The following is a 27,312-nucleotide window of genomic DNA, read 5'->3' as shown; positions in this document are numbered from 1 at the left end:
CAAGGAGCGTACGAGTGGCAATCGATACGGCAGCGACACAAGGGGCTCGCCCCGTCTTCTTCCTCGCCCTCGCCTTGCTCTTCCTCCATGTCTTCCTCTTCTTCGCCATCTTCCCTCATCTCCACTCGCAGTCGGTCCTTCTTGTCCACCTTCAGCGAGCAGGCCAGCACATGCATCTCTGCGAATTTACTCAGTGCTATGAACAGGAAGCTAAGAGATCGACGCTCTATGTCGTCGCTCTCCGCCTCCTGCTCAAGCTCAGCAGCTGCCGTTGCCCGTGGCGAGAACGCGCTGCCCCTCCTTGCCTTCTTGCTCTCTCCTTGCACGCGAGTCCAGCGCTTGCTCTGCAGCCACTTCCCCAGCTTCTCCTTGAGCGCGTTGCGCCCAACTCCCTGCTCCTCTGGCATCTTCGCCCACTCTCCCAGCGACATGAACTCCAGGCTCCCCGGAGAGTAGAAGGTGTCGTGGAGGTTGCCAACAGCCTTGTCCAGGACCAGCTTGATCGGCTCGCTCGTCCCTGCCTCGTTCAAAGAAGCTGCATCTTCGATGACTGCTGACAGCTCGCTGACGAGCTGCATGTCCTCTTGGCTTGACGGAGATGCTGCCTCCATTGTGATCCTCTCCAGGTCTGTAAACTCCAGCCACTCTCCCTCGCTCTCCTCCTGTCGCTGCGCTGCGTCGCTGGTGCCCCGCTGACCAGCCGCCTCAGAGTCAGGCTCCTTGTCGAAGCCGACTGCTTCGAGCTTGGTTGCTGCGCCTTCGAGATAGAAGGGCAGCTCCTTCATCATGCGTCGAGCATCCTCCGTGGAGCCGAGGAGGATGCATAGCTTGGACCCGTTCCAGGACTTGGTGTTCAAATCCTCCTCCATGTCGATGCCTTCAACTTTGATCTCGAGCCTGTTAGCGATCTCCAACAAGACTCTCTTGACTCTTGCGATGGACGTGTTGCCGCCGTTGCACAGCCCCTCCATCTCCTTCCTCGTGAAGCGACCAGATGCCGCCGTCGACTTGATGATGATCTTGATCTCCTTGCCGTCCTTGCCGCCTGCCTTCTTCTGCATCCTTGATGCCTTCTTCAACTTATTTCTGGACACAAAGCGATCGGCTGTCAACTCGACTGCGAGCGCCTCTCTGATCTTCGGGTCCTCGCTGAACAGAGTCAGGTGTACTCCCTCCATCGCTTCGCTCTCTCGGAAAGCTCGAAATGCTGTATCATTCGCCTCTGGGCAGCTCGAGGAGACGATCCACTCCACCTCCCTCTGTCTCCAGATGACGTTGGCCCCTACAGCGATGAAGCCTTTCTGACCTAAGCCTTTGTGGACTTGCTGTCTTGGCGCCCCAGCGACTAGCATGCCTGCCAGCGGCTGGAGTTGGACCGCTGCAAGGGACTGGCGCAGCAGCTGATAGCGATAGACGGCAGCTATCTCAGCCGTTGTCATGCCGCCCAAGGTTAGCAGGTGAGTCAGCTCTGCCAAGCTGCCCCCTTTGCCCCAGGGTCCTCTCTTGGCTCGAATCTTGAAAGATCGATCGTGCACGATGCTCACATGTACAGCTGTGAACTTGCGACCATCGATCGCGAAGTCCTCTCTTCCCTGCCAGAGCTTCTCCGCTTGTGCATTGCGGAGGAAGGAAACAGTCACCGGGATCTCCTCAGCACTCGCTATCTCGGGTCTATACGGAGCCTTCCACATGATTGCTTTACTCTCTTGCACTGAGTCTACGATCAGTCCGATCTCTTCAAATTTCTTCTTCAGCTTTTCTTCATGGTTGACATACACCGAGGAGATGCCCAGGAGAGTCATGGAGATGAAGGAAGTCACCTCGTTGCCTGCTGAGGCGGTGTATGTCTCGACCTTCTCCTTCTTGGCTTCTTCAATCTGCTGCATAAACCACTCTCTGGATGCGTCACTCCATCCAGTCATCGCTTCTTGCAGAAGCTCACGTCGTGCCTGCTGACATGTCGAGCGGATGGCTTCTGCGATAGCGTCGGGGGTGCATCCCTCCACAGCCTTGCAAGCCTGGGCTGTCCTGCTGTTCGGATAACGCTTCGCGAAGCTCTTCACCCTCTCGACGAGATCAGCTTCGAGGACAGAGGCATCCACAAGTCCGCTCTGCGTGTATTGGCATGATCTCCGATACAGCAGTTTGCGAACATTTTCATCATACTGAAGAACCATACTTAGAAAGCTATTTGAAGTATACAAACCTCTCGCTTGCAGCTTCCTTGGCGCCCTGGCAGCTTCCCCTACACCACGCGTGCAGCCATGGTGCCTGAAATAACCGGCGCTGGTGCCTGAAATAACCGGCGCTGGTGCCTGAAATAACCGGCGCTGGTGCCTGAAATAACCGGCGCTGGTGCCTGAAATAACCGGCGCTGGTGCCTGAATAACCGGCGCTGGTGCCTGAATAACCGGCGCTGGTGCCTGAAATAACCGGCGCTGGTGCCTGAAATAACCGGCGCTGGTGCCTGAAATAACCGGCGCTGGTGCCTGAAATAACCGGCGCTGGTGCCTGAAATAACCGGCGCTCCTAAACCCTAAACCCTTTTCATCATACTGAAGAACCATACTTAGAAGCTATTGAAGTATACAAACTCTCGCTTGCAGCTTCCTTGGCGCCCTGGCAGCTTCCCCTACACCACGCGTGCAGCCATGGTGCTGAAATAACCGGCGCTCCGCCGCAGAGCAGCATGCCTCTCCTAAACCCTAAACCCTATTATTGTTATTATTATGTGAGTTTATTAGAATGCTAGAATGTTGCTCGGCCTCGTTGTGGGCTTGTGCAATTGGATCCTAGTCTAAAGAGGCGCTCGAGCACTGGGAGTACACGGCCTACAATGCGAACCCTGCTTCTGAGGCGTCTTTCTACTCTCTACTTCTGCTGTCTTCTCTTGGCTTCCTCAGCCTCAGTCAGGAGAGTTGCCTCTCCTCACCTTGGCCTTCGGTCACCACCTACTCTACCTCCATTCAGCTTCCTCAGCCTCAGTCAGGAGAGTTGCCTCTCCTCACCTTGGCCTTCAGTCGCCACCTACTCGTCCTCCATTCAGCTTCCTCAGCTTCAGTCAGGAGAGTTGCCTCTCCTCACCTTGGCCTTCGGTCGCCTCCTACCTTCTCTCCTTACCTTGGGCTCAGCTCAAGCTCGGTACGGGCTCGCCCCGTCTTCTTCCTCGCCCTCGCCTTGCTCTTCCTCCATGTCTTCCTCTTCTTCGTCATCTTCCCTCATCTCCACCCGCAGTCGGTCCTTCTTGTCCACCTTCAGCGAGCAGGCCAGCACATGCATCTCTGCGAATTTACTCAGTGCTATGAACAGGAGGCTAAGAGATCGACGCTCTATGTCGTCGCTCTCCGCCTCCTGCTCAAGCTCAGCAGCTGCCGTTGCCCGTGGCGAGAACGCGCTGCCCCTCCTTGCCTTCTTGCTCTCTCCTTGCACGCGAGTCCAGCGCTTGCTCTGCAGCCACTTCCCCAGCTTCTCCTTGAGCGCGTTGCGTCCCACTCCCTGCTCCTCTGGCATCTTCGCCCACTCTCCCAGCGCCATGAACTCCAGGCTCCCCGGAGAGTAGAAGGTGTCGTGGAGGTTGCCAACGGCCTTGTCCAGGACCAGCTTGATCGGCTCGCTCGTCCCCGTCTCGTTCAAAGAAGCTGCATCTTCGATGACTGCTGACAGCTCGCTGACGAGCTGCATGTCCTCTTGGCTTGACGGAGATGCTGCCTCCATTGTGATCCTCTCCAGGTCTGTAAACTCCAGCCACTCTCCCTCGCTCTCCTCCTGTCGCTGCGCTGCGTCGCTGGTGCCCCGCTGACCAGCCGCCTCAGAGTCAGGCTCCTTGTCGAAGCCGACTGCTTCGAGCTTGGTTGCTGCGCCTTCGAGATAGAAGGGCAGCTCCTTCATCATGCGTCGAGCATCCTCCGTGGAGCCGAGGAGGATGCATAGCTTGGACCCGTTCCAGGACTTGGTGTTCAAATCCTCCTCCATGTCGATGCCTTCAACGTTGATCTCGAGCCTGTTAGCGATCTCCAACAAGACTCTCTTGACTCTTGCGATAGACGTGTTGCCGCCGTTGCACAGCCCCTCCATCTCCTTCCTCGTGAAGCGACCAGATGCCGCCGTCGACTTGATGATGATCTTGATCTCCTTGCCGTCCTTGCCGCCTGCCTTCTTCTGCATCCTTGATGCCTTCTTCAACTTATTTCTGGACACAAAGCGATCAGCTGTCAACTCGACTGCGAGCGCCTCTCTGATCTTCGGGTCCTCGCTGAACAGAGTCAGGTGTACTCCCTCCATCGCTTCGCTCTCTCGGAAAGCTCGAAATGCTGTATCATTCGCCTCTGGGCAGCTCGAGGAGACGATCCACTCCACCTCCCTCTGTCTCCAGATGACGTTGGCCCCTACAGCGATGAAGCCTTTCTGACCTAAGCCTTTGTGGACTTGCTGTCCTGGCGCCCCAGCGACCAGCATGCCTGCCAGCGGCTGGAGTTGGACCGCTGCAAGGGACTGGCGCAGCAGCTGATAGCGATAGACGGCAGCTATCTCAGCCGTTGTCATGCCGCCCAAGGTTAGCAGGTGAGTCAGCTCTGCCAAGCTGCCCCCTTTGCCCCAGGGTCCTCTCTTGGCTCGAATCTTGAAAGATCGATCGTGCACGATGCTCACATGTACAGCTGTGAACTTGCGACCATCGATCGCGAAGTCCTCTCTTCCCTGCCAGAGCTTCTCCGCTTGTGCATTGCGGAGGAAGGAAACAGTCACCGGGATCTCCTCAGCACTCGCTATCTCGGGTCTATACGGAGCCTTCCACATGATTGCTTTACTCTCTTGCACTGAGTCTACGATCAGTCCGATCTCTTCAAATTTCTTCTTCAGCTTTTCTTCATGGTTGACATACACCGAGGAGATGCCCAGGAGAGTCATGGAGATGAAGGAAGTTACCTCGTTGCCTGCTGAGGCGGTGTATGTCTCGACCTTCTCCTTCTTGGCTTCCTCAATCTGCTGCATAAACCACTCTCTGGATGCGTCACTCCATCCAGTCATCGCTTCTTGCAGAAGCTCACGTCGTGCCTGCTGACATGTCGAGCGGATGGCTTCTGCGATAGCGTCGGGGGTGCATCCCTCCACAGCCTTGCAAGCCTGGGCTGTCCTGCTGTTCGGATAACGCTTCGCGAAGCTCTTCACCCTCTCGACGAGATCAGCTTCGAGGACAGAGGCATCCACAAGTCCGCTCAACGTGTATTGGCATGATCTCCGATACAGCAGTTTGCGAACATTTTCATCATACTGAAGAACCATACTTAGAAAGCTATTTGAAGTATACAAACCTCTCGCTTGCAGCTTCCTTGGCGCCCTGGCAGCTTCCCCTACACCACGCGTGCAGCCATGGTGCCTGAAATAACCGGCGCTGCCTGAAATAACCGGCGCTGCCTGAAATAACCGGCGCTGCCTGAAATGACCGGCGCTGCCTGAAATAACCGGCGCTGCCTGAAATAACCGGCGCTCTAAACCCTAAACCCTAAACCCTAAACCCTAAACCCTAAACCCTAAACCCTAAACCCTAAACCCTAAACCCTAAACCCTAAACCCTAAACCCTAAACCCTAATGACACCTTGGCGAGCAGAAGGTGTCATGCAGCTTGCCAACACTCTTGTCTAGCTCCAAAGAGATCGGCTTGCCAGCTAGCAGCTCCTCCTCTGATGTCTCCAAGAGCATCGTCGAGAGGTCGAGCAAGACCTGTTGATCGACTGGCCCTGACGGCGACGCTGCTTCCATGGTGATCCTGTCGATGTCGCTGAGCTCCAGCCATCCAGCGCCTTGCTGCTGCCCGGCTTGGGGCTCTTGAGCTTGCTCCTCGCTGCTCGGGCTCCTCTCCTCCTCATGCTGAGGCCCGTTGAGCTTGAACCCCACCGCTTCGAGCTTGACTTCCAGGATCCCTTCCAAGTAGAAGGGCATGTCTTCCATCAAGCGTGAGCCTCTGCCTTGGTCGCCAGGGAGAGAGCTATCAGGCTCCCATCCCAGCTCAGCGTGTCACGATCCTCCTCGACCTCGACGCTGACCGGCGTCACGCCTATCCTTCTTGCTAACTCCAACATGGCTCGCTTGACTCTCGTGATCGATGTGTTACCTCCTCCGCACAGCGCTTCCATCTCCTTCCTCGAGAAGCGGCCTGTGCTCATGCTTGACCTCGACTTGATCTGTACTCTGAAGCTGCTGCGCCCCGCATGATCTCTCTCGCGAAGTGCCCTCCTTTGCTTAGCGATCTTTCCCCTAGGAACGAAGGTGTCGGCTGTGAGCTCGACTGCAAACGTCTCTCTGAGCTTGGCGTCGTCGCTGATGAGAGTCAGGTGCACCCCCTCCATCGCCTCGCTCTCTCTGAACGAGGCCAAGGTCTGCTCGCAACTTGCCGTCGAAGGCGAGCTTAGCACCCACTCCAGCTCTTTTTGCTGGAGAGTTCCCGTACTTGCCCCAACAGCAACATACGTCTTCGGGCTCGGCCCCTTGCGACCTCTCTGCCCAGCACCCTGCACGAGCATGCCAGCAAGCGGTTGTACCTCTGCGGCTGCAAGAGCATTCCTCCAAGAGCTAAGAGCTGTGATAGCTCGGCAAGGCTCCCTCCCTTGCCCCAAGGTCCTCGCTTGGCTCGGAGCTTGAACGACCGGTCATGTGCAATGCTCACCTCTGTGGCTCGAAAGACTCTCCCTTCGATAGTGTATTCTCTCCTGCCTTCCCATAGCTCCATGGCTGCTTCATTCCGAAGGAAGGAGACGGTGACTGAGATGTCGTCTGCTCGTGCTATCTCAGGTCTGTAAGGTGCTTTCCACATGATGGCCTTGTCGACTCCATCGACTGAGTCTACCATGAGACCTAGCTCCATAAGCTTCGTTTTCAACTTTTCTTCTTGTCGAACAAACATCGAGGAAATCCCTAGGAGAGTCATGGAGATGAAGGAGGTCCCCTCGGTGCCTTCGGTGCCGATGTATGTCTCGACATTCTGCTTCTTGGCCTCCTCCATCTGTTGAATAAACCATGCTCTCGACTCTGAGCTCCATTCGCTCAGAGAGTCTTCAAACAGGTCGCGTCTCGCCTGCCGACATGTCGAGCGGATGGCTTCAGCGATAGCGTCGGGAGTGCATCCCCCCTCAGCTCTGCAAGCATAAGCTGTCCGACTATTCGGATAACGCTTCATGAAGCTCTTCACCTTCTCGACGAGGTCGGCGGCTTCCTCGACGTGGCCTCCAGAGCGCTCACCCTGCGTGTATTGGCATGATCTCCGATACAGCAGGTTGCGAACGCTCTCATCATACTGTAGTACCATGCTTAGAAAGCTGTTTGAACTATACGAACCTCTTGCTCGCAGCTTCCACCGGTCCCCTTGCGCTCTCCCTACGCGCCGCAGGGCAGCATGCTCTTACTAAGGGCCGGCTGCTCTTACTAAGGGCCGGCTGCTCTTACTAAGGGCCGGCTGCTCTTACTAAGGGCCGGCTGCTCTTACTAAGGGCCGGCTGCTCTTACTAAGGGCCGGCTGCTCTTACTAAGGGCCGGCTGCTCTTACTAAGGGCCGGCTGCTCTTACTAAGGGCCGGCTGCTCTTACTAAGGGCCCCGGCTGCTCTTACTAAGGGCCGGCTGCTCTTACTAAGGGCCGGCTGCTCTTACTAAGGGCCGGCTGCTCTTACTAAGGGCCGGCTTTGCTCTTACTAAGGGCCGGCTGCTCTTACTAAGGGCCGGCTTTGCTCTTACTAAGGGCCGGCTGCTCTTACTAAGGGCCGGCTTTGCTCTTACTAAGGGCCGGCTTTGCTCTTACTAAGGGCCGGCTGCTCTTACTAAGGGCCGGCTGTGCTCTTACTAAGGGCCGGCTTTGCTCTTACTAAGGGCCGGCTTTGCTCTGACTAAGGGCCGGCTTTGCTCTTACTAACTGGGGCCGGCTGCTCTTACTAAGGGCCGGCTGCTCTTACTAAGGGCCGGCTGCTCTTACTAAGGGCCGGCTGCTCTTACTAAGGGCCGGCTGCTCTTACTAAGGGCCGGCTGCTCTTACTAAGGGCCGGCTGCTCTTACTAAGGGCCGGCTGCTCTTACTAAGGGCCGGCTGCTCTTACTAAGGGCCGGCTGCTCTTACTAAGGGCCGGCTGCTCTTACTAAGGGCCGGCTGCTCTTACTAAGGGCCGGCTGCTCTTACTAAGGGCCGGCTGCTCTTACTAAGGGCCGGCTGCTCTTACTAAGGGCCGGCTGCTCTTACTAAGGGCCGGCTGCTCTTACTAAGGGCCGGCTGCTCTTACTAAGGGCCGGCTGCTCTTACTAAGGGCCGGCTGCTCTTACTAAGGGCCGGCTGCTCTTACTAAGGGCCGGCTGCTCTTACTAATACTAAGGGCCGGCTGCTCTTACTAAGGGCCGGCTGACGGAATACAAGTTTGTTAGACTTGTACTAGTCCAAAGTCACGCAGATATCACATCGACCTTAGTTGTAACAAGACAGTTTTTGCTCAAGACCGAGTTTAATGCACACAAAACCAGAATTGAGGAGCACATGAGAGATAGACTGTATGCTAGGATGTGAAACCCAAGTATCCAGACATGAGAGGACCTTAGCAAGACGGCTAGGAAAGCCCCCTCTTCGTCTCATACGCTACATCGGCCGCCTTGCCACGTAAGTCGTCTTGGTTTACAGGAGAGTTTTTGTTAACTCGGCGCTATCTGACTGGCACGGCTGGCATACGTTCCATCCTCCCCCCGAGTTTCTGAAATAGTACGTTACATCGGACGTCAGAAAGTCACACAAACAAGAATGTCAGCAGATCCAAGTCAAGATACGATGATACAACGTCAAGTTCACAGTCATGCTGAGTGGGCAATAACCATTCAAGGATTGTCCATTCTGAAGAAGATTTTCATGCAGGTCTATTAGATGTGCAGTGCAGAGATAAGGGAGATGCCTGGCGAGCTGATGCAATGACGAGAGAAGGAGGATAAGATAAGAGAGTCTGAGGAGAGAACTTCGGAGTTCAGATAAGAGAGAGAGAGAGAGAGAGAGAGAGCGTGCCCGCCGGCATTTGAAGACCAAAAGATAAATTTTGAACCGTAAAGAACTTGTGACCAGAGATTGCTGCCGCGAGATGGAACATCCGTTTCAAGGCATTCGAAGATTGTTGAGCAGTTGTACCTTGTTCGCCGATCCAGAAGTAGCTCCAGTTATGCATGCCACAGCCTAGCTCCATGACATGAAACTTCCGCCAGATCTCCTGGTAGTTCCATTTGATCCTACTCAAAGATCAAGAAGATTAAAATCGAATCAGCTTCAAGTGCGTTTCCACACGGTTAAGCAGATATTCGACCGACCAATCTGGCTGGGGAAAGGCTTGTTTTTCCAATTCGAAGATCAATCAAACAAATTGAGGCTGAGATGAGAGGCCTAAACAACTTGCGGCTAGAGAGAGAGCCTGATTGAAGAGAGGAGTCATCCGAATTTGTAAGGCTTGAATTGCATGAATTTTCGACAGTAACGAACGATACCAAGAAAGAAAAAGCTCCAGTAAACAATTCAACTAACCAAATATAAGATCAACATGATTGAGCATGTAATCGAGGCTCATAACCGACGGAATACAAGTTTGTTAGACTTGTACTAGTCCAAAGTCACGCAGATATCACATCGACCTTAGTTGTAACAAGACAGTTTTTGCTCAAGACCGAGTTTAATGCACACAAAACCAGAATTGAGGAGCACATGAGAGATAGACTGTATGCTAGGATGTGAAACCCAAGTATCCAGACATGAGAGGACCTTAGCAAGACGGCTAGGAAAGCCCCCTCTTCGTCTCATACGCTACATCGGCCGCCTTGCCACGTAAGTCGTCTTGGTTTACAGGAGAGTTTTTGTTAACTCGGCGCTATCTGACTGGCACGGCTGGCATACGTTCCATCACCGGCTGCTCTTACTAAGGGCCGGCTGCTCTTACTAAGGGCCGGCTGCTCTTACTAAGGGCCGGCTGCTCTTACTAAGGGCCGGCTGCTCTTACTAAGGGCCGGCTGCTCTTACTAAGGGCCGGCTGCTCTTACTAAGGGCCGGCTGCTCTTACTAAGGGCCGGCTCCTAAACCCTAAACCCTAATGCATTGCTTGTGGCGGAGGAGGTGGCTGGAGTGGAGAGACGGGGCATGAAGCACTGCCGGTCACGGTCTGCGGGGCAAGGCAAGCAGAATCCGACAGGGTCGACAAGGGTGTATTTGAAGGACTGGGGGCTGCTCTTACTAAGGGCCGGCTGCTCTTACTAAGGGCCGGCTGCTCTTACTAAGGGCCGGCTGCTCTTACTAAGGGCCGGCTGCTCTTACTAAGGGCCGGCTTGCTCTTACTAAGGGCCGGCTGCTCTTACTAAGGGCCGGCTCCTAAACCCTAAACCCTAATGCGCTGTGTGCATTGCTTGTGGCGGAGGAGGTGGCTGGAGTGGAGAGACGGGGCATGAAGCACTGCCGGTCACGGTCTGCGGGGCAAGGCAAGCAGAATCCGACAGGGTCGACAAGGGTGTATTTGAAGGACTGGGAATCGTAGCTCTCCTTCCGAAGTTCCTCGAGCGGTTGATCTTACGCTAGCAGGCCGGCCTTAGTAAGAGCAGGCCGGCCTTAGTAAGACTCTCGTCTAGCTCCAGGGAGCCTCCGAGATCGGCTTGCCAGCTAGCAGCTCCTCCTCTGATGTCTCCAAGAGCATCGTTTGCTCCTCGCTGCTCGGGCTCCTCTCCTCCTCACTGCGCTGAGGGTTGAGCTTGAACCCCTAAACCCTAAACCCTAAACTTGAAACCTAGAGCCTTCGTCTGGATCGAGAGAGTGGATCGCCGGAGAGACGAAGGCTTGTAGACCCAGTCACTGGCCAACCAGGCACCAACCGGCGCCCGGGCGGTTGTTTAGACGGTATGAGGGGTTCGAAATCAAATGAATGAATTGAAGTCTTTAACTTAACTTTGAGTAAAGAAATCAGTCACGAAGTAGGGGTGGGGTCAAGAACTTGAACGGAGCTCCACTTGTCAGAGTCAAATGTGACATTGAGTGGGGGGTGAGGGTGGTGGGGGGGGTATTTGAGAAGGGTAGGTGGTAAGGCGGGAGATGTGCAAACGATGGTGGATATTCCAGGGAAATGAGAAAGGAACCGTGGAATATCGCTGATGGCAGGCAGGCAGTTGTTCACAAGTTGATATCGCACACGTTATAGAGTGTCTTAGTCTGTTACAAAAGTTTCTCTCGCACTATGAGATCAGCTCTGACATGGCAAGCGAATACTTCGGAAGGGCAAGCTCCTCCTGCTGTTGTTTATGACCTCTGCTTTAATCCTCTTGGGTCTCAGCTTGTAGTTGCATCAGGACAGCTAGTCCTCGTGTATGATGCCTCAGATGGCAGCTTGTTGCACAAGCTCAAAGGGCACAAGGACACGGTGTATTGCGTCACATACTCGAAGGACGGAAAGAGGTTTGCATCCGGAGGAGCTGATAAGAACGTCATCATATGGAAAAACACAGCTGAAGGAATTCTTAAATTTGCTCACAATGATACAATACAGGCGCTGAGTTACAATCCTGTAAGCTTACAGCTCGCCAGTGTAACCGCGACAGATTTTGGGATTTGGTCACCTGATCAAAAATCAGTGTCGAAGCACAAGATTCAGGCTAGAGGACTCTGTTGCTCATGGTCTAATGATGGGACGCTCCTGGCAATAGGGCAGTATGATGGAAATGTTACTGTCCGAACAAGAGATGGCAAAGAGAAGCTCAAAATCACAAGAAATGCTCCAGTGTGGTCGGTGAATTTTAGACCCAACACGCAAGATGGTGTGAATATTTTAGCAGTGGGGACTTGGGATCAGATGTTGACCTTACATGACTGCGACTGTGAACCGACATTGATAGGCAAGAAAGAGTTGAACATGGACCCTTGCTCTGTCCGATATTTCTCAAACGGTGAGTACATGGTTGTGGGCGGTTCTGATTGCAAGACACATTTGTGCAATCATGATGGAGTTCAACTGCAGATGATCTGTGAAAGAGATGACTGGATTTGGAGTATTGCTCCTCGACCAAAGCAGAATTACATCGCAGTTGCATGTAACGATGGCACTATTTCGATGTATCAACTAATTTTTAGTACGGTGCATGGATTGTATCAAGACAGATATGCATATCGTGATTTCATGACAAATGTGATTGTTCAAAATCTTGTAACGGAGCAAAAAGCAAAGATACAATGCCAAGCTCATGTCAAGAAAATTGCGATCTACAAGGATCGTCTCGCTATACAACTGCCAGATAAAATACAAGTTTACGAAAGAAAAGGTGACGATGATCATGGTCTTCAATATGTGAAGCGGAGTACCATTAACAAATCACTCGATTGTAATTTGTTGGTCGTCACGTCAAACCATCTGATTCTTTGCCTTGAGAAAAAGCTCCAGTTGCTGAATTTCGAGGGTGTCAAGGAAAGGGAATGGGTCTTGGATGCAATAATTCGATACATCAAGATTGCAGGCGGCCCTCCCCGCAGAGAAGGGCTTCTAGTTGGCCTTAAGAATGGACAGGTCTTGCAAATTTTCATAGACAATCCTTTTCCTATCTCGATTGTCAACCACGACAAGTCCATACGGTGCCTGGATATTTCGTGCAGTCGCCGCAAACTTGCTTTAGTTGATGAGCTCGCCAATGTTGTCGTTTATGATGTCCAGACGCAAGAAGAATTGTACCGCGATGTCAATGCAAACAGTGTTGCATGGAATAGCGTCTTGGAGTCCCAGCTGTGTTACAGCGGCAAGGATCAACTGAGCATCAAAACTGGCGATTTTCCTCCACATCGAGAAAAAATGCGAGGGTTTGTTGTTGGAGTGCGAGGCAGCAAAGTTTTTTGCCTGCATTATCTTGCGATGAATACTGTGAATGTCCCACAGAGCGCAGCTATGTATCGATACTTGGAAAAAAAGATGATGTCCGAGGCATACAAGGTTGCGACGATGGGTGTGACAGAATCAGATTGGCAAGCTTTGGCCATGGAAGCGCTCATGGTGATGGATCTTGAAGTTGCTCAAAAGGCATTCATTCGGAATAGAGACATGAGGTACATTGATTTGATCAACCGCATCAAAGCATCTCGTAAGCTACCAGGGCATGATGACAATGTCTTTCTTGCCGAAGCTCTTGCATTGCGTGGGCAATATCAAGAGGCTGGTAAGGTTTATGCAAAAAGTGGCCGTGTTGACCTTGCCATAAAAATGTTCTCGGATCTGAAGCTGTGGGAAGATGCTCGAAATATTGCAAACCATGCTCAGGGTGTTGACATCAAGGACTTGACGCGAGAGCAAGCACTTTGGGCCGTGGAAAACAACGATTGGAAAACAGCAGCAGCAATTTTCGTTACTTCTGAAGAGTACGGAAGGGCCATTAATATTATGTCTCAACACAACATGGTTGATGAATTGATTGATGTTGTGCGTCGCTTGGACAAAAATGATGTGAATAATCTTGCAAAATGTGCAGATGCTTTTCGAACATCTGGGCACACTTTATACGCCAAGGAGACGTACATCAAAATGTCTGACACGAAATCCTTGATGGAATTGTATGTAGAATCAGAGAAGTGGGACGAGGCATTCTTACTTTTGAAACAGTACCCATACATGAAGGAGGTAGTCTATCTGCCATATGCAACCTGGTTGTCGGCAAATGATCGATTTGAAGAAGCTCAGGAGGCATTTAGAATGGCAGGCAGTCCGCAGAAGGCCATCGAAATGCTTGAGACGCTATCGGCAGCGGCAGTATCCACACACTCATATAAGAATGCAGGGTATTACTATTGGATGCGAGCAATCGAAACCAACCAACTTTACCCTCCGGGTAGTGGTCATGCATTGGAAGAACAAGGATTGCAGCAATTCTTGGAATTTTCAGAGACAGCAGATATTTTCTATGCCTACCAGATCATTTCGGATTACATCACCGAACCATTCTTTAGTGGGAACTTTGAGACTGTGTTCCACACTGCAAGATTCTTGCTATCCTTGTTACAAAACCGCCTCAATCCACCAGGAGTATCCAAAGTGTACATTCTGTGGGCACTCGCTGAAACTGTACTCTAGACTATACTTCATTTCTTTTCTGAGTGATTGGCAGGCACTCAAGTTCGAATGCTTTAAGGTTGCAAGGAGAGCTTTGGACCAACTCTCCAATCTGCATCTACCAGATGGATGGGGCGGAAAAGTGGATCTTGCATCCCTCAAGGTACGATTTTGATTGCAGTCACAATTCTCACATCACTGTTCTCAGGTTAGAAGCAAGCCAGTGTCTGACAAAGATGGATTCGTGAGCCAAGAAAGTGTCTTTTCAGGAGTTCGCAGCTTTGCAAATTTCGATGTCCTCCCACTTGTTGAATTTAGATTGGACAAAGGTATCTCAGACGAAGAAGCAGAACGTCTTTTGAGCAATCAAGGAGGGATAAGGTTGAATTCGAAATCTCGATCCGGTGGCAGAGAGAGGCAGACTGGATCAGGAAATATGTTGACATTTGATGATGACGACGTCGACATGAATTTCGGGTGATTTTTCTGTGATTGGATCGAAATTGACGGCTAACGACTGCGTGCTTAGCAATGACTCACTAGCCGAGTTTCAACAGCAGCTGCTGTCTGCCCCTTCAGGTTCATTGCCAAGTTGCAGTCGTGAGATCCTCGCCCAGCTCAACTACCAAGATGTGAGGGAAAATTGATGCACAGGCATACAGAGAAGCGCTGATCATTGTTGGTTTAGGTCATAATTCTGAAGAGTCAATATCATCTGATTCCGACGAGATACTTTCGAGTCATGGTGCCAGATACTCCGGTGTATGTGTGTCAGTCTTGTTCAAGGATGTTCATTGAAGAAGATTTCGAGATCTTGTAATGACTTGATGGTTGCTTAGCGTCGATTGAATCTTATGCAGGTACTTGAAAGACGGCTGCTGTCCTTTCTGTCGATCTCAGAACACAGAGGAAGCTACAAATTGACTGGAAGCTTCAATATTTCACGGTGTTGTAAGGTGTCGTGCTCATTGAGAAAGAAATTATATAGATACAAGAAACTTTTCTTATCGAGGGTTTGAAGTTCCTGGTAACTGATGAGAACGGAGGATCCATCCCACGTCATCCTTGGAATGCACTGGAAGCTTATCAGGAATCAAACCTATTGATTCGAATGCGTTACGCTAATGAAATCATGAAAGAGAACAAACCAAGTTTGCGTTTCCGAATCTTCTCTTTCTCGACCTTTCGCTGTTGCTTTCTTGTCTTTCTCAAATGCTATTGCTTCAAGTCAGCCAAAAATGTCACAAAAAAAAATTCGAATCTGCAGTTACCGAGCGAACTTTTTTCTGAATGTTGTATTTCAATCTCAAGGTTTTCCGTTTGCTCTTGCTCTTGCGACTCTTCTTGGGGATGTATCCACCCCAGAGCTACAAGCATTCAGAACTTCAGACGGACCCATCGATACACACTTACACGTGAACATGTCGCAGGAGATTGTAATGCTTTAGAGAGCCCGACGGCCTCAGCGACATGATGTTGAGCGATGTCCTTAGATTGACACGCTATGGAAGGAAGAACTGAGGCGATCAATACAGTAGAGAGCATGTAAAATGAGAAATGCAGCATAGTTGCTCATTCAAGTTTGCGGATCCTCTACAAAGAGAAGAATGAAGTTTCACAAGAGATCGTGGAGGTGGGCACGAAATAGCAAAAGACTAGATCCCAGTTTCCTTTCTTCGTGCAGAATATGATTGACTTTGAAGATCTGCTTGCAATGCCGTCACTTGTTCGTCAATAACTATCAGCAGCAGCTAACCATCAGCGCAGGTCTGCTGCCCAGCCTCATCTCTTCTCTTCTCTTCTCTTCTCTCCTCACTCTCTCTCCCTCTCCCTCTCCCTCTCCCTCGCTCCCTCGCTCGCTCGCTCCCTCCCTCCCTCTCTCCATCTCCATCTCTCCCTCCCTCCCTCCCTCCCTCCCTCCCTCCCTCCCTCTCTCTATCTCTTTCTCTCTCTCGCTCTCTCGCTCCCTCCCTCCCTCTCTTGCTGTCTCGTGCTGTCTTGCTCATGTCGAGACGCATCTAGAGGGGAGCCAGGCATAGTAACCTTGTGAACTCTAACTAATACAACCTAATAAATTCAATCGAACTAAACCATCGACGCATGGTCGCATTGGAGATGGGAATGGAGACGGGAGGGCGAGGAGGGCGAGGAGGGCGAGGAGGACGAGGAGGGCGAGGAGGGCGAGGAGGACGAGGAGGACGAGGAGGACGAGGAGGACGAGGAGGGCGAGGGCGAGTACGGATGACAAAAGATGAACATGACAAAAAATAATGCATGGCAATGCTTGCAGCGATGCTCTTTTTTTCCAGCATTGAAGTCGGATAAGAACCCTGACATGTCTCCACTGATTTTCTCCATGTTCGCAGGATTGCATCTGCTCAAAGCTAGAGTTTGCCTGGTTTCTGTTTTCTTGTATTCAATGAGTGAAATCTTCAATGCACACGTCGAGATCAAGCCTTCAGCACTGGGTGGTCGGGGGCTCTTTGCAAAGAAGAAGTTCAGTTCGGGAGATGTCATCCTTGTAGAACAACCATTCTTCACTGTGTCTTCGCTGCCGTGGGAGGGAATCGAGCAAGCAAATTCTGTTGACAGTGTTTCTTCGAAGAAGATCTTCGATGTGGGAACTTTCTTTTTGGGAGGAGGAGAGTCAATCGATCTCGCTGCAGTTGACAGTTGCCGTTACAGGCGTTCCAGACTTTAGATGAGAATAGCAAGAGATGCTTCCTTGATTTCACTCAGGCTCCCATCTATGGAACAGATCAGAACATTGCAGGAATCTTTTGGACCAACTGTATAGATATGGAGCCGAACAATGATGATAGCGACATGTGCATGTTCCCTCTTACTTGCCTGCTGAATCATTCTTGCAAGCCAACAGCTGTCTGGAAGTACATGCGGACGTCGAAGCAGGTGACTGCATAATCAGTGTGACGCACTTTGAGAACGCGGTAGATCATGACATGCGCAAAGTGTGAGATAGCTGAGGGAGAGGAAGTGCTTGTTTCCTATCTTCGTCCAGGTGACATGATTGCACTTTCTCGGAAGACATCTCATTTCTCCTTAGAGCCGGATGCCTATGATGGGAAGACCTTTCAGGAGTATCTGCAGCACTGGTATGGTTTCAGGTGTAATTGTGGCTTCTGTGAAGATTAAAAGAAATCCAGAGTTGGTCTCGTTTAATGAACATGCCACAGTTTCCATCAATCTGTTTCTTTCTAGTTGCTTTTCGATCCTTCAAATACGTAGGAGCGGAAGAGCGCGAAGATAGGAGAGAGCAAGGGGAGGAAGATGTACCGCAGAAAATGTACAGACACAGTGAAACTGTCCCAAAGGTTACGAGCTCAAGGAGGCAAATCAAGTTCTCACCTCAGCAGTCTCGGAGGACGATCGAATTCTCTGATGTACCTCGCTGTGTGATCCAACAGCATCTGAAGTTTCTTGTGCTTGCTTTTGTACCCCGTGTCCTTATGCGGCATCAGTACAGCATGTGCGTGAGATAACTTTACCGGTAGGTTGCTGGCAACGTCATCAACAGGAGGTACGTTCGGCCACCTCGTTGAAAACATGTTGTAATCGCCAGCTGCTCCCATTCCCATGTGCTCGAACGCCATGAAGACTCCTGGCGCTCTACCGTTGGGGTCTGTTCGCTCTGCCACGACAATGAAGGGTTGTTGAACACACTGCTCGCTTACCTCTGCGGTACATCTGCGGTCCAGGGAACTGGCGAGGATGCAGAGGAGAAGCGAGGCGCTGCGGCATGCTCTGGCAAACACTGGTCAAGAATCTCTACACACCAAGATAAAAGTAAATTACCGGGTCTTCAAGGTCTGGTCGAGCGGAAGCTGGAACGGAACCGAAGTATTCACGCTCCTCCAGCGGCGGTCTGAATCCAGTCTGGTGCACTTTCAAGTTGTGCGCCTGCTTTTCTGCCTTGAGCATTTCTTCTTCACGCCCGTCCCTTCCCTCTGCCCAGCTCGAAGTCATCCCCCATCCTCTCAGCCGAGGAGTTGAGGACCCAGATTCCATCTCGCTGCCCATGCTCTGCATGCGCTGAAAAGGGTCTCCTCGTAGGGCTCCTTCGCCTCCCGGGATATTGTTAGCATCGTAGACATCCGGCTGCTCTGATACATCATCAAAATATCTGTCTTGCCCTTCATTTTCGTTCTCAGCCATACTTGCTGCGTACATTTCCTTTTGTAGAAGTGCGATGTCATTCTGACGAAGATGGTGAATGCTCAATTTGAGATTAATAATAGCTAACAGAAGAGAGCTAAACACAAGCACGTCCCAACGAGCTCGCAGGTCAAAGACAGAAAGCTCTGGCCCCCCAACATAAAAGCAAATGTAGCAGGTGTAGGCCAGCACCGAAACGAACAGATATGACACAATGATATCTCCTTGCTTCGACTTGAACCCGGCATATGATTCAACCAGAAGATGCCGAATGAAGCACCACAAAAGAAGATCGTCATGCTTTTGCAGATTCAAAAATTGCAAAAACTCTCGACGGCAATTCTTTGGGTGTTTATCAAGGTTTATCGCTTGAATCCATCTTGCACGATATCGCAAGAAAGGTTCAGCCTGAGTGGAAGAGCGGAAAAGTGTAAGCTTGTAGAAAAACGTCAGATCGTTTTGGTATCCAGCCATCGCCAAATAGACAAGGCGAAATGTCAAGTATCCTGAAATAATTGCTGCAGGAACCGACACGATAAGGTGAACCCAGTCCTTCCCTCCACAAATCCAGACATAGATCTGAGTGAGCAACGGCAGTTCTTCTGGCATGAGGCATATACCCAGAGACTCATCCAGAGGTGTTTGAATGAAGATGCGATGAAAAGTTGGAGTCAGCCCATGGATGATGCCTGCCAGAGCAGATGCTGCAACGCTGAACAACCTGAACTTGTCCATGAAGATTACATCCGTTATAGCACCAATATGATCAACAGCGTGTCCTTCCGGAGTGTGTGCTCGGAATGCAAACACTGCTTGTAACTCATTCCTCTTCAATTCTGATGACAAGGCAGGATTCAGTCTTCGCAACACAAGTCGAGGATGTTCGTAGCCAGAGATAGTGGCGATATACATTCCTCTCATAATATACACGCCAATTGGCGACAAAACTTCCAGGACCGAAATCTTGTCCATTTGAGAGTAGAAAACAAAGAAAATAACTAGGGAAAAGATACATGGAAGCCAGAGCACCATCAAATAATATTGAAACGAATCAAAGGAAGTATATGGCTCTGGCAGCCACTGTGATTCTGAAAGAATATCATAAAGCGACATATTTCTGTGGTGCTTTCCCAATCGTATCCCATCCGAGAGTTTGCACAATGGAAATGAAATGAATGCGAGAGCATCAGAAAAGAAAGATAGCCAAAATTTTGGCCAAGAAAACTGACTCTGGACCCGCTCCATTCCCAACAATTTTCCTATCCTTCTGTATTCATATGCTCGTTTTCTAGCACTTCCTCCACCTCAACCTCATCATTGTAAATCAAGCATCTGGCGAAAGCAAGGATGAATTCTTTCTTTGTGATGGGTACATCTTCACCGTGAGGGAGCTCATCGAGGAGATGATTGATGAAGTCTGTTCCGCTATCATCCGATGCCCACGAAGCAATATCACGCAGGTCGGTTAAGGTGATCGCACCATCTTGGTCAGCATCGATCAAACCGAACGCGTCATGAACAGCCCTGATCTGGTCGGTGGTGGTTGTGTAAACAGCATTCGACGTATCACAGACTGGGCACATGAACGCCTTGATAAGAACGTCCTTCTCACTCTCATCGCAATAAAAGCCCAAACCTTGAAGTAAGATATCGAGCTGATGATATTCGTCAGTCTCATTGGCCATGTGAAATTGCCGAGACGTTGGCGACATGGGATCACCCATTCCCATGTAAGGATGAGATCTGAAGAGACCTGAATCGCACGAAGAAAATGAGTCGTACCGCTCCAATTGAAACTGTCGTATACGGTCCTGTTCCTGATAGCCATAGTATTGTTCTCGAGGCAGCGATTGGGAAAACTTCATCGCATGTGTGCTGAGAGTTTGCGGAGACAGGTTCTCACCAGAGTAGATGGGGGCCGAGAGGGTACGAATAATGTCATTCCCTGAACCCATGCCATAACCTTGTTTCGAATCAAATCCCTTGGGAGTCAGTTGAGAATATGACGAAGTCCTACCTACCTGAGCATTTCTTGACCATCCAGAATCACCCCCGTATGCAACATGAGCCTGATCTCTAGGATTGTAGGCACTTCTCGAGAATCCCTGCGGCATGGCACTATTATGAAATTCATCTTGATGATAATGAGAGCCTTCGTCTTGATAATCATCGTCTGCATCAGGATCGATGTCGTAATTACTTTCAAGTCGAGGAACCTTTTCAGATTGAGATTGAACTTCCCGTGGGACTGGAGAGATGATTCCATCATTTGCAGTTTCTACAACTGGTGAAAACACTTCTGGACTTCGACGAACTCGCCGACGCAGCATATTCGATCTTGACATGACGTCCTGATTGAAGGATGAGGGCTGAAAACTTTGCTGCTCTCGCCTACTCCAATCCCCTGTCAACGACGAACTTTCTTCCATCAGTGCGCTCTTTGACGCATCCTTGTCGTTATGCTTCTCTGGCGTTGAAGAGCTTATCTTCTCTATCTGGAGGGCAGCAGGACGTTTCTTTTCCTTCGACTTCTTTTGAAGACCCTCTCCTTCTCTGATCTCATCTTGATGTTGTGTCTCATTCTCCGAGCCCTGATTCTTTCGTGCTGTCGCCATGCTGATAGCCCTTAGTGACCGTTCAATGGACTCTGTCACTTGCTGCTTGTTATCGGTGACATCTGTGTCCTCTTCTTGCCGACTTTGCATGTCGGCCAAAGGATCGGCCATCCTTCTACAACAACAAGTCTAAAAATTCTTTCTGATCTTCAAGTGCATCTGCAGAAAGTGTGAAAATGAGAACAAACTATAATTGAAGAGGTGTTGCATCGTAGAGAAGATCAATCCAACAGTCTAGCTGAACTGGGAAACAACTGTCTTGTTTGTAAGTGTGTTGGAATGCGTGAGCAAACGGGCATGAAGATACTGAACTAAGTAGACGGAGGAAGGGTGCGTGATGGCCGAAATGGAAGTGATAAAGGAGGAGTAGGAGGAGGAGGTGGTGGTGGTGGTGGTGGGGTGATGGAGGAGGAGGAGGTGAACAAGAAGTATGTGATGGTGGGGATGTGGTGGTGGTGGTGGTGGTGGAGGAGGAGGAGGAGGAGGAGGGGAGGAGTATGTGGTGCTGGTAGTAGTCCAGGAGGATTATGTGGTGGTGGTAGTGAACAAAGAGGATAGGAGGAGGAGGAGGAGGAGGAGGAGGAGGAATACGTGGTGGTGGGATTGTAGTAGAGGAGGCGCCGACAAATCTGAGGCGGAGACCGTGGCGTTGTGTAAAGCTCTGAGGCAGACTCGGGGCACAGCGGGCCGGCGCCCGGTGTGACCATGAAAGTTCGGCAACTCAGTGACGTAACGGCTTGAGGCTTGTTGTAACGGAAAAGTCCGGTGAGGTGGCATTTGCAATGGAGGGAAAAGAAGAAATGAGAGGAGGAGAGAGGGAGCACTGAAATCCAGCAATCAACCCAAATCTAAACAGCATACGTATTGAGGTGGAACCAGATCATTAGCAACAGCTGCGTGCATCGTTTGCGTTTTTTGATATAATCCCTGTGGAAAAACTTGTTCTTGGTGTCAGGTCGGATTTGGTTTGAGATCCAACCAATTATTTTAAAGCTTGAACCATGTCGAGGGCAGGGAAGAAATGCTTGTTTGAAGACGATGTCCGCCAATTGCTCGGAATGCCCAAAATTGAAGATCCCAAGGCAGATACGTCTTTGGAGAAGGCTTACGGCATGGCCAATGGGAAAGCAGATATAACGAGGCAAATGAGCAAACTTCAAGCCTCTGACGAGGTCGTAGAAGTGCCTGATATTCCTGGATTTGGGGCGAGATATGGAAGGAAGTTTTTGCTGCCATTCTTACTCCTTCTGCTTCTAGTAGTTGGTGCAGCTTTCCTGACTGGTGCGATCATATCAGCATCATCGTCTGCAAAGAAACAACAGCAGGCACTTAGAGGCTCCTCTGCCTATCACCCGAGGCGAAATAGACATGGAAGGTCGAGGCTTCGTGGCAAGAACGATGAAAATGACGATCAAGTCGTGAACAGAGAGAATTGGAAGGCCTTGCAAGCCAAAGCTGACAGGGAGGCAAGGAAGCGCTCGGCATCACATCGCCAACGAGCAGAAATGCAGGAAGAGTCTGACATCAGTCAGCATGGGAAACCTCCTGGTACCAGCTCAATCAAGAATGATCTGGCGAAATTTGCTTGGAAAGGTCAGACAGGGTGGTCAAGGCAAAACGGAGGTAGTCCTCATTCGGGGTTGAAAACAGATGTTCACGTCAACGCTCAAGCAGCGGGGAGGAAGCAAGGTCGATTTGGAGCTGGAATATATGATTGGTAGACATTCTTGTGCTGTACACGACCGTAAAGTGATTGTAATACTTCAGATCTGAATATTTTTGTGTATTTGACAGAGGGACATTGTGCGAGTCGGTGCACGAATATAGCCCTTTATCGGCTAGCAAGAAGTCGAACTTGTCTCAGCTTTGACAAGATTGGAATGCTTCAACCTTAAGTTTGCTGCTATGACTCCGAAATCTAAGTTTGTTTCTCCTTCGACTTGGCAAGAATCTGTTCCAGCAAAGATTTCACCTACAACATACGTAAATGATTAACGTTATAGAAACACTCTCACAGCTGCAGGGCCCATTGTCGCAAAGCCCTCAGCCTATGTAACGCTGAGTCACAACCACTAGAATTCTTCCACTTCAACTTGTCCTACCGGTTTGTACCCAAAAGATGCGATGAGATTATTTCCTTGGCCGCTCTGAATCACGTGATCCATTAAGCCGATTGCCTGTCATTCGTTGTGAGACGTCCACTGTTCCATCATCAAAACTGTGAGTCGACACCTGCGCCAACTGAGGGCTGCTCAGAACCTGTGGTACAAATCGAGTGATTATGTTTGTGAAGCGAATCTTGATTTTAACCTCTCGCAATCCTTGAGTAGACTGATCAGCTTCAGGTAGATCTTGGAGAAGTGCTGCCTGCACCTCAACTTAGCGCTCTTCCTCATTACAAGACTCTCGCTGCCTTGAGATCGGGGCAGTCCTCTAAGGCCTGAATAACAGATCTCGGCTCCAAAACATCCTCCAAGTTGGGACCAGCGTACATATTTGCAGCCTTCAACGAATCAGGCGGTGAGCACTCTAAGTTGACTCACCTGAGCAGCTGCAAGGCTGGAGAGGTTCAGATTCTGTCCCGATGCAGGCTGTCCACTTCCAAGACTTGACAAAATCTGCGAGAGATTCGCCGAGCTGATCCCACCACTCTAAACCTAACATCACGCAATGCAGGTAGAATTTGAAATGACCTGTTGGGCGTTGATGTTTGAAGCATGGTCGGGAACATTTGGAGCTTCAGCAGAATTATGATTGTCCTTCAGAATGCAAGAGTTATACAACCGCCCACGCAAATACGATGCATCCCTCAAGAAAGAGGCAACCGACTCCGAGGCCAAACATTTGAAGAACGGAGAGAGAAACGATGCAAGTAGCTACTCACATTCTCCGACATTTCGACATCTGCTGACGGCGGTTCTACGGCTGCTGGGTTGCTCAAATTGGGAGCTGGGGATTCTCCAGAGAGCAAAGAAAGAAGCTGCTGCTGGTCCATTTGACCCAAGTCAACAGATGCCTCTTGCGAGGCTCCATCCGGATTCAGCTTCGCATTCACTCGTCTCACAAAGTCGCCGTCCTACTTTCAGATTCAGGATAACCTCGACCCCAAGTTTGTCACACCTTGTCAGGATTTGGCTCCTGCATCCAAAAGAACATCTTCTCGTTTGAATCGACGAACTTGAGGACGTACACCTGGCCATGCGCGAACGAGCCCATCAGATATATTTGAAGAGCGAGCTCGATTGGAAACATGTACCCTGTTGTTCTTTGGATTGTTACGAGCTTGTTCTACATACGAGAATGTAGCATCCCCAGGAAACAAGATGCGATCATCCTCAACTGTTTCGATCTTACTACAAGCACAGGGACCAACAAAAGCGCTTGCCGACTCCATTAGACCTTGAAGTCCAGGTGAAGTGGAGGAGCTGATCTTCTGGTGAGGTAAACAATCTTTTTCTCAAGTTACGAATGGTCGAGGATGTTCACCGTGTAATTGTACCTGATCAAGCCCTTGCGCACGTCAGGCTGTAGCATCCCACTTGCCAGCTTCATTTTTCCTGCTCTAGCCTGAAAGGTATGGTTACAAGTGACGGAGAGCGTGCAACTTGCTGGCTGCATTCGATCAACATCTCGATCACTCCTTGCTTCCTCCCTCCTCATTGTGAACGCTCTTTTTCCTTACCTCAGCTGCCGCCATTTTTCTTCAAGCCGTCGCCAAGAAGCTGACCCGCCTCAGGGACGAAATCTGCGAGGACCAAAAACCATCAAGAATCATTACAGTGAAAAACGTTTTGAGGCACACTGACAAGTCTCGGCCTGACATGCATCATGTGACGGCCAAGAGTCAAGGTCCGATCAAGCACAGTTTACTTCTATTCATGCTACAAAGTTTCGTTGGGCTTCCGACTGGCCAAGCTTGCTATGGAGGGAAGAACCATAGGCTATTCTGACTCGGATGGATGGCTGGGCGTTGTGGTCGTTTGTCTGAGGTTCTCCGTATGGACTCTTGACTCTCAAGCTGAGCTCTTGAGGCTGCCCCACCCGGATAGATGTCATCGCCTTGCCGATGTATCTTTCTGCCTTGTCTGAGCCCACGTCGTGCAAGGTGAGAAACAGGATGAGGTCACTGCCGTCGATAGGAATTCGAAGATTATCTTTGATGACTCGATTTGCTCTGGCTGTTGCTTGCATAACCTTGAAGCTAGGGTATGTGTCTGCAAAGACGAATCCTTGATTCCACACTGGAGATGCGCTGCGAAAAATAGGTTTGCTCCGTTGTTGAGATTCCAGCTCAAATTGGAACAAGGACCTGTTCACAGTGATGTCTCCAACATTGTGCTGGATTGGAAGATCCAGTTCCGGGCCATCGTTCGAGAGCATCAGGGAAGCACAACAAAACAATCCAGAAAAGAAGTTATCTTTTCTCGAAACATTTTCTGCGTCAATAAGTTGGACATAAACTCTCCAGCTCTCATTCTGAGCAGTCGACGAATTACGAAAAGCAGGAGACGGTCTCTCAATTCGATCCAGATCTAATTTTGGGATCTGAGACAGCATCAGCGTGTTTTGATCGGGCAACAAATCATCGTTTGAGTCTTCAGATAAATCTCCACTTCGATCGATTGAAGAATTCACGATCATCTTTGATGCTCGCAGAACAGATCTTGAAGTTCGGTCTAAGACCCTGGATGAAAGTATCAATCAACAACATTGCTGACTGCAATAAACCTGGATCGCGGCCGCCAAAGCTCCGCTGAATCGGATGATGAATCCGAAGAATCTTCGAAAAGAGAGATTCCTGAATGATTGTTGAACTTCTGCGGTGCTGTACTTTTCGACTTCTCTTCAATTATTTTGCGGATCTCTGCAATAGAAGTCTTCGTGTCAGTAATGTTCCTTCTGCACGACCGAAAATGTGGCAAGAACGTTTTGGTGGAGATCCATTGCTTTGATACAGCTTTCGAGAGCGAATTCAAGTGTGACTCAAGTTCTTTGGAGCACTTTTCAGTCTCAGCAAGAAGAGTTGCAATAGACGTATCGGCACGAGGAAGAACAGCCTTGGAATGTACAAAAGTACTCATTTCCTGAAGGGCCTAAGTCAGTTTCCGGTAAACATTCGACAATTTGCTTACGTCCGTTTCGTTGGTAATTTTCTTTTCATTCTTGAGTCCTAACTTGACATAATTTCCTGGTATTACACCAAGAGAGCCACTTTGATTCTGGACAAGTAGCCAGCCATCGTCATGCTTTGATATCACATGCAAAATCTCCCCGGTAAAGATGCTCAACTCATCATCCTCCTGGGCTTCATATTGATACAAAGCTGTTGCAACTGTTCCTGGGGGACTTATCATTCCAGGGAGTTGACTTTCGGTTTTTTTAGGGGGAGTTTCAATCTTAGGGTTCGTTGCCACTTGTTGTGAATGATAATTGATATCTTCTGAGTAATGCACTGAAACATCCACTTTTGGTCGAGTTGCTGGTTCAGCACTTGACAAAAATGCTGATCTCCTTTCATCTGTAATTACCTTCATTCTCTGATTTTGTGGAGATCTGTCCGGAGATCGTTTTCTCTCTATCAGAGACGAAGAAGAATTCACTAGTTCCATATTCTCTCCCTTGCTTAGAATCTCATCAACGTCGGCTTGGTGCAAATTCAATAATTCAGCTTTCGATTCATGCAGGGTAATGATGCAGACACCGTCATCACCCATGCTCCTATCCATCAATTCATCTACGCGCCGGTGGTGAGCTGCTCTGCCTCTGCTGGAGTCTGAGCTGGAGAAGTTTGACCTCTGAGCCTGGCCAGGTGAATCATGCAAGGTCAACCCTACCTGCAACTAAGATTTGAGACTCTCATGCAAATTACATAGCAACACGGTACCAGTAAGATAAATCCTGTCTGATTTATTCGAACCTTGCCCTTCAGTCCAAGATGAGCACAAGCTTGTTCATACCAACTTATTGGAGACGACATATTATCGGAATATGCCAGAGTACCGTAAAACTGATTGAAAGATTTCATCCTTCCTAGCCTCTGCGCGAGACAACGATACCTTAACAGCGACATACTTTTGATGACGAAAGTTGGATATTGATTTCTTGATTGTTGGCAAATCTGGACTAGAGGGACGTGATTCATGATAGCATCAAGATTGAAGAAACTTACTCTCTCAAGGTGGGATCATATGCTCGGATAAGGTCTTCTCGAGAAACGCCAACGACATCATTCACTTCCAATTCGTTGAGAAATTCTGCGATCTGGGCTGCCTTCCATCCTTGAGCTTGTAGGTAGTTGAAGGCTTCGCTTCTTGAGATAAATCGACTATCCTACGATGATGATCAAAGATTATCAGGTGAAGGTGAAGCTAAAGCAGAACCTGTACGAACATCATCGGGCATCGGCTCTCAAAGCGATATTGCAACTTGGGCAATTCCTCCTCAGTTGAAGCGACGGAAATGC

At 50.0% G+C, this 27,312-nt stretch overlaps 6 protein-coding genes across 6 annotated transcripts; 3 read left to right on the top strand and 3 right to left on the bottom strand.

Moving 5' to 3' along the window:
- Positions 1-5,584: 5,584 nt before the first annotated feature.
- GUITHDRAFT_120236 (hypothetical protein) lies at positions 5,585-7,301 on the bottom strand (the record flags this gene model as incomplete). Its single annotated transcript, XM_005820519.1, has 3 exons — positions 5,585-5,964; positions 6,018-6,507; positions 6,663-7,301. 3 exons carry the CDS (start codon positions 7,299-7,301, stop codon positions 5,585-5,587), a joined length of 1,509 nt encoding a protein of 502 aa, XP_005820576.1.
- A 3,913-nt stretch (positions 7,302-11,214) lies between these two features.
- On the top strand, positions 11,215-14,881 carry GUITHDRAFT_120235 (hypothetical protein; the record flags this gene model as incomplete). Its single annotated transcript, XM_005820518.1, has 5 exons — positions 11,215-14,073; positions 14,117-14,224; positions 14,270-14,538; positions 14,591-14,693; positions 14,750-14,881. The coding sequence occupies 5 exons, from the start codon at positions 11,215-11,217 to the stop codon at positions 14,879-14,881; spliced, it is 3,471 nt and encodes a 1,156-aa protein (XP_005820575.1).
- A 1,515-nt stretch (positions 14,882-16,396) lies between these two features.
- GUITHDRAFT_120234 (hypothetical protein) lies at positions 16,397-17,214 on the top strand (the record flags this gene model as incomplete). Its single annotated transcript, XM_005820517.1, has 4 exons — positions 16,397-16,678; positions 16,747-16,971; positions 17,014-17,032; positions 17,081-17,214. 4 exons carry the CDS (start codon positions 16,397-16,399, stop codon positions 17,212-17,214), a joined length of 660 nt encoding a protein of 219 aa, XP_005820574.1.
- A 62-nt stretch (positions 17,215-17,276) lies between these two features.
- GUITHDRAFT_147817 (hypothetical protein) lies at positions 17,277-20,960 on the bottom strand (the record flags this gene model as incomplete). The annotated part of the gene is made up of 7 exons (XM_005820516.1): positions 17,277-17,382; positions 17,428-17,525; positions 17,568-17,710; positions 17,754-17,823; positions 17,875-19,197; positions 19,539-19,987; positions 20,138-20,960. 7 exons carry the CDS (start codon positions 20,958-20,960, stop codon positions 17,277-17,279), a joined length of 3,012 nt encoding a protein of 1,003 aa, XP_005820573.1.
- Positions 20,961-21,611: 651 nt separating this feature from the next.
- Positions 21,612-22,616, top strand: GUITHDRAFT_155988 (hypothetical protein). The gene has a single exon (XM_005820515.1). It carries the CDS (start codon positions 21,851-21,853, stop codon positions 22,568-22,570), a length of 720 nt encoding a protein of 239 aa, XP_005820572.1. The 5' UTR covers positions 21,612-21,850; the 3' UTR covers positions 22,571-22,616.
- A 1,356-nt stretch (positions 22,617-23,972) lies between these two features.
- Positions 23,973-24,413, bottom strand: GUITHDRAFT_39767 (hypothetical protein; the record flags this gene model as incomplete). The annotated part of the gene is made up of 4 exons (XM_005820514.1): positions 23,973-24,041; positions 24,106-24,198; positions 24,239-24,299; positions 24,349-24,413. Coding segments are annotated over 4 exons (288 nt in total), but the record flags the coding sequence as incomplete, so codon positions are not given.
- Between the last annotated feature and the right edge of the window lie 2,899 nt (positions 24,414-27,312).

This window comes from Guillardia theta (assembly GCF_000315625.1).
Source record: "Guillardia theta CCMP2712 unplaced genomic scaffold GUITHscaffold_174, whole genome shotgun sequence".
NCBI lineage: Eukaryota > Cryptophyceae > Pyrenomonadales > Geminigeraceae > Guillardia > Guillardia theta.
The sequence above is the reverse complement of the archived record's forward strand: the minus strand, read 5'-3'. Positions and strand labels throughout refer to the sequence as shown.

Coding starts and splice junctions, on each gene's coding strand:
- GUITHDRAFT_155988 (XM_005820515.1), top strand. CDS start 21,851: ATGTCGAGGGCAGGGAAGAAATGCTTGTTTGAAGACGATGTCCGCCAA.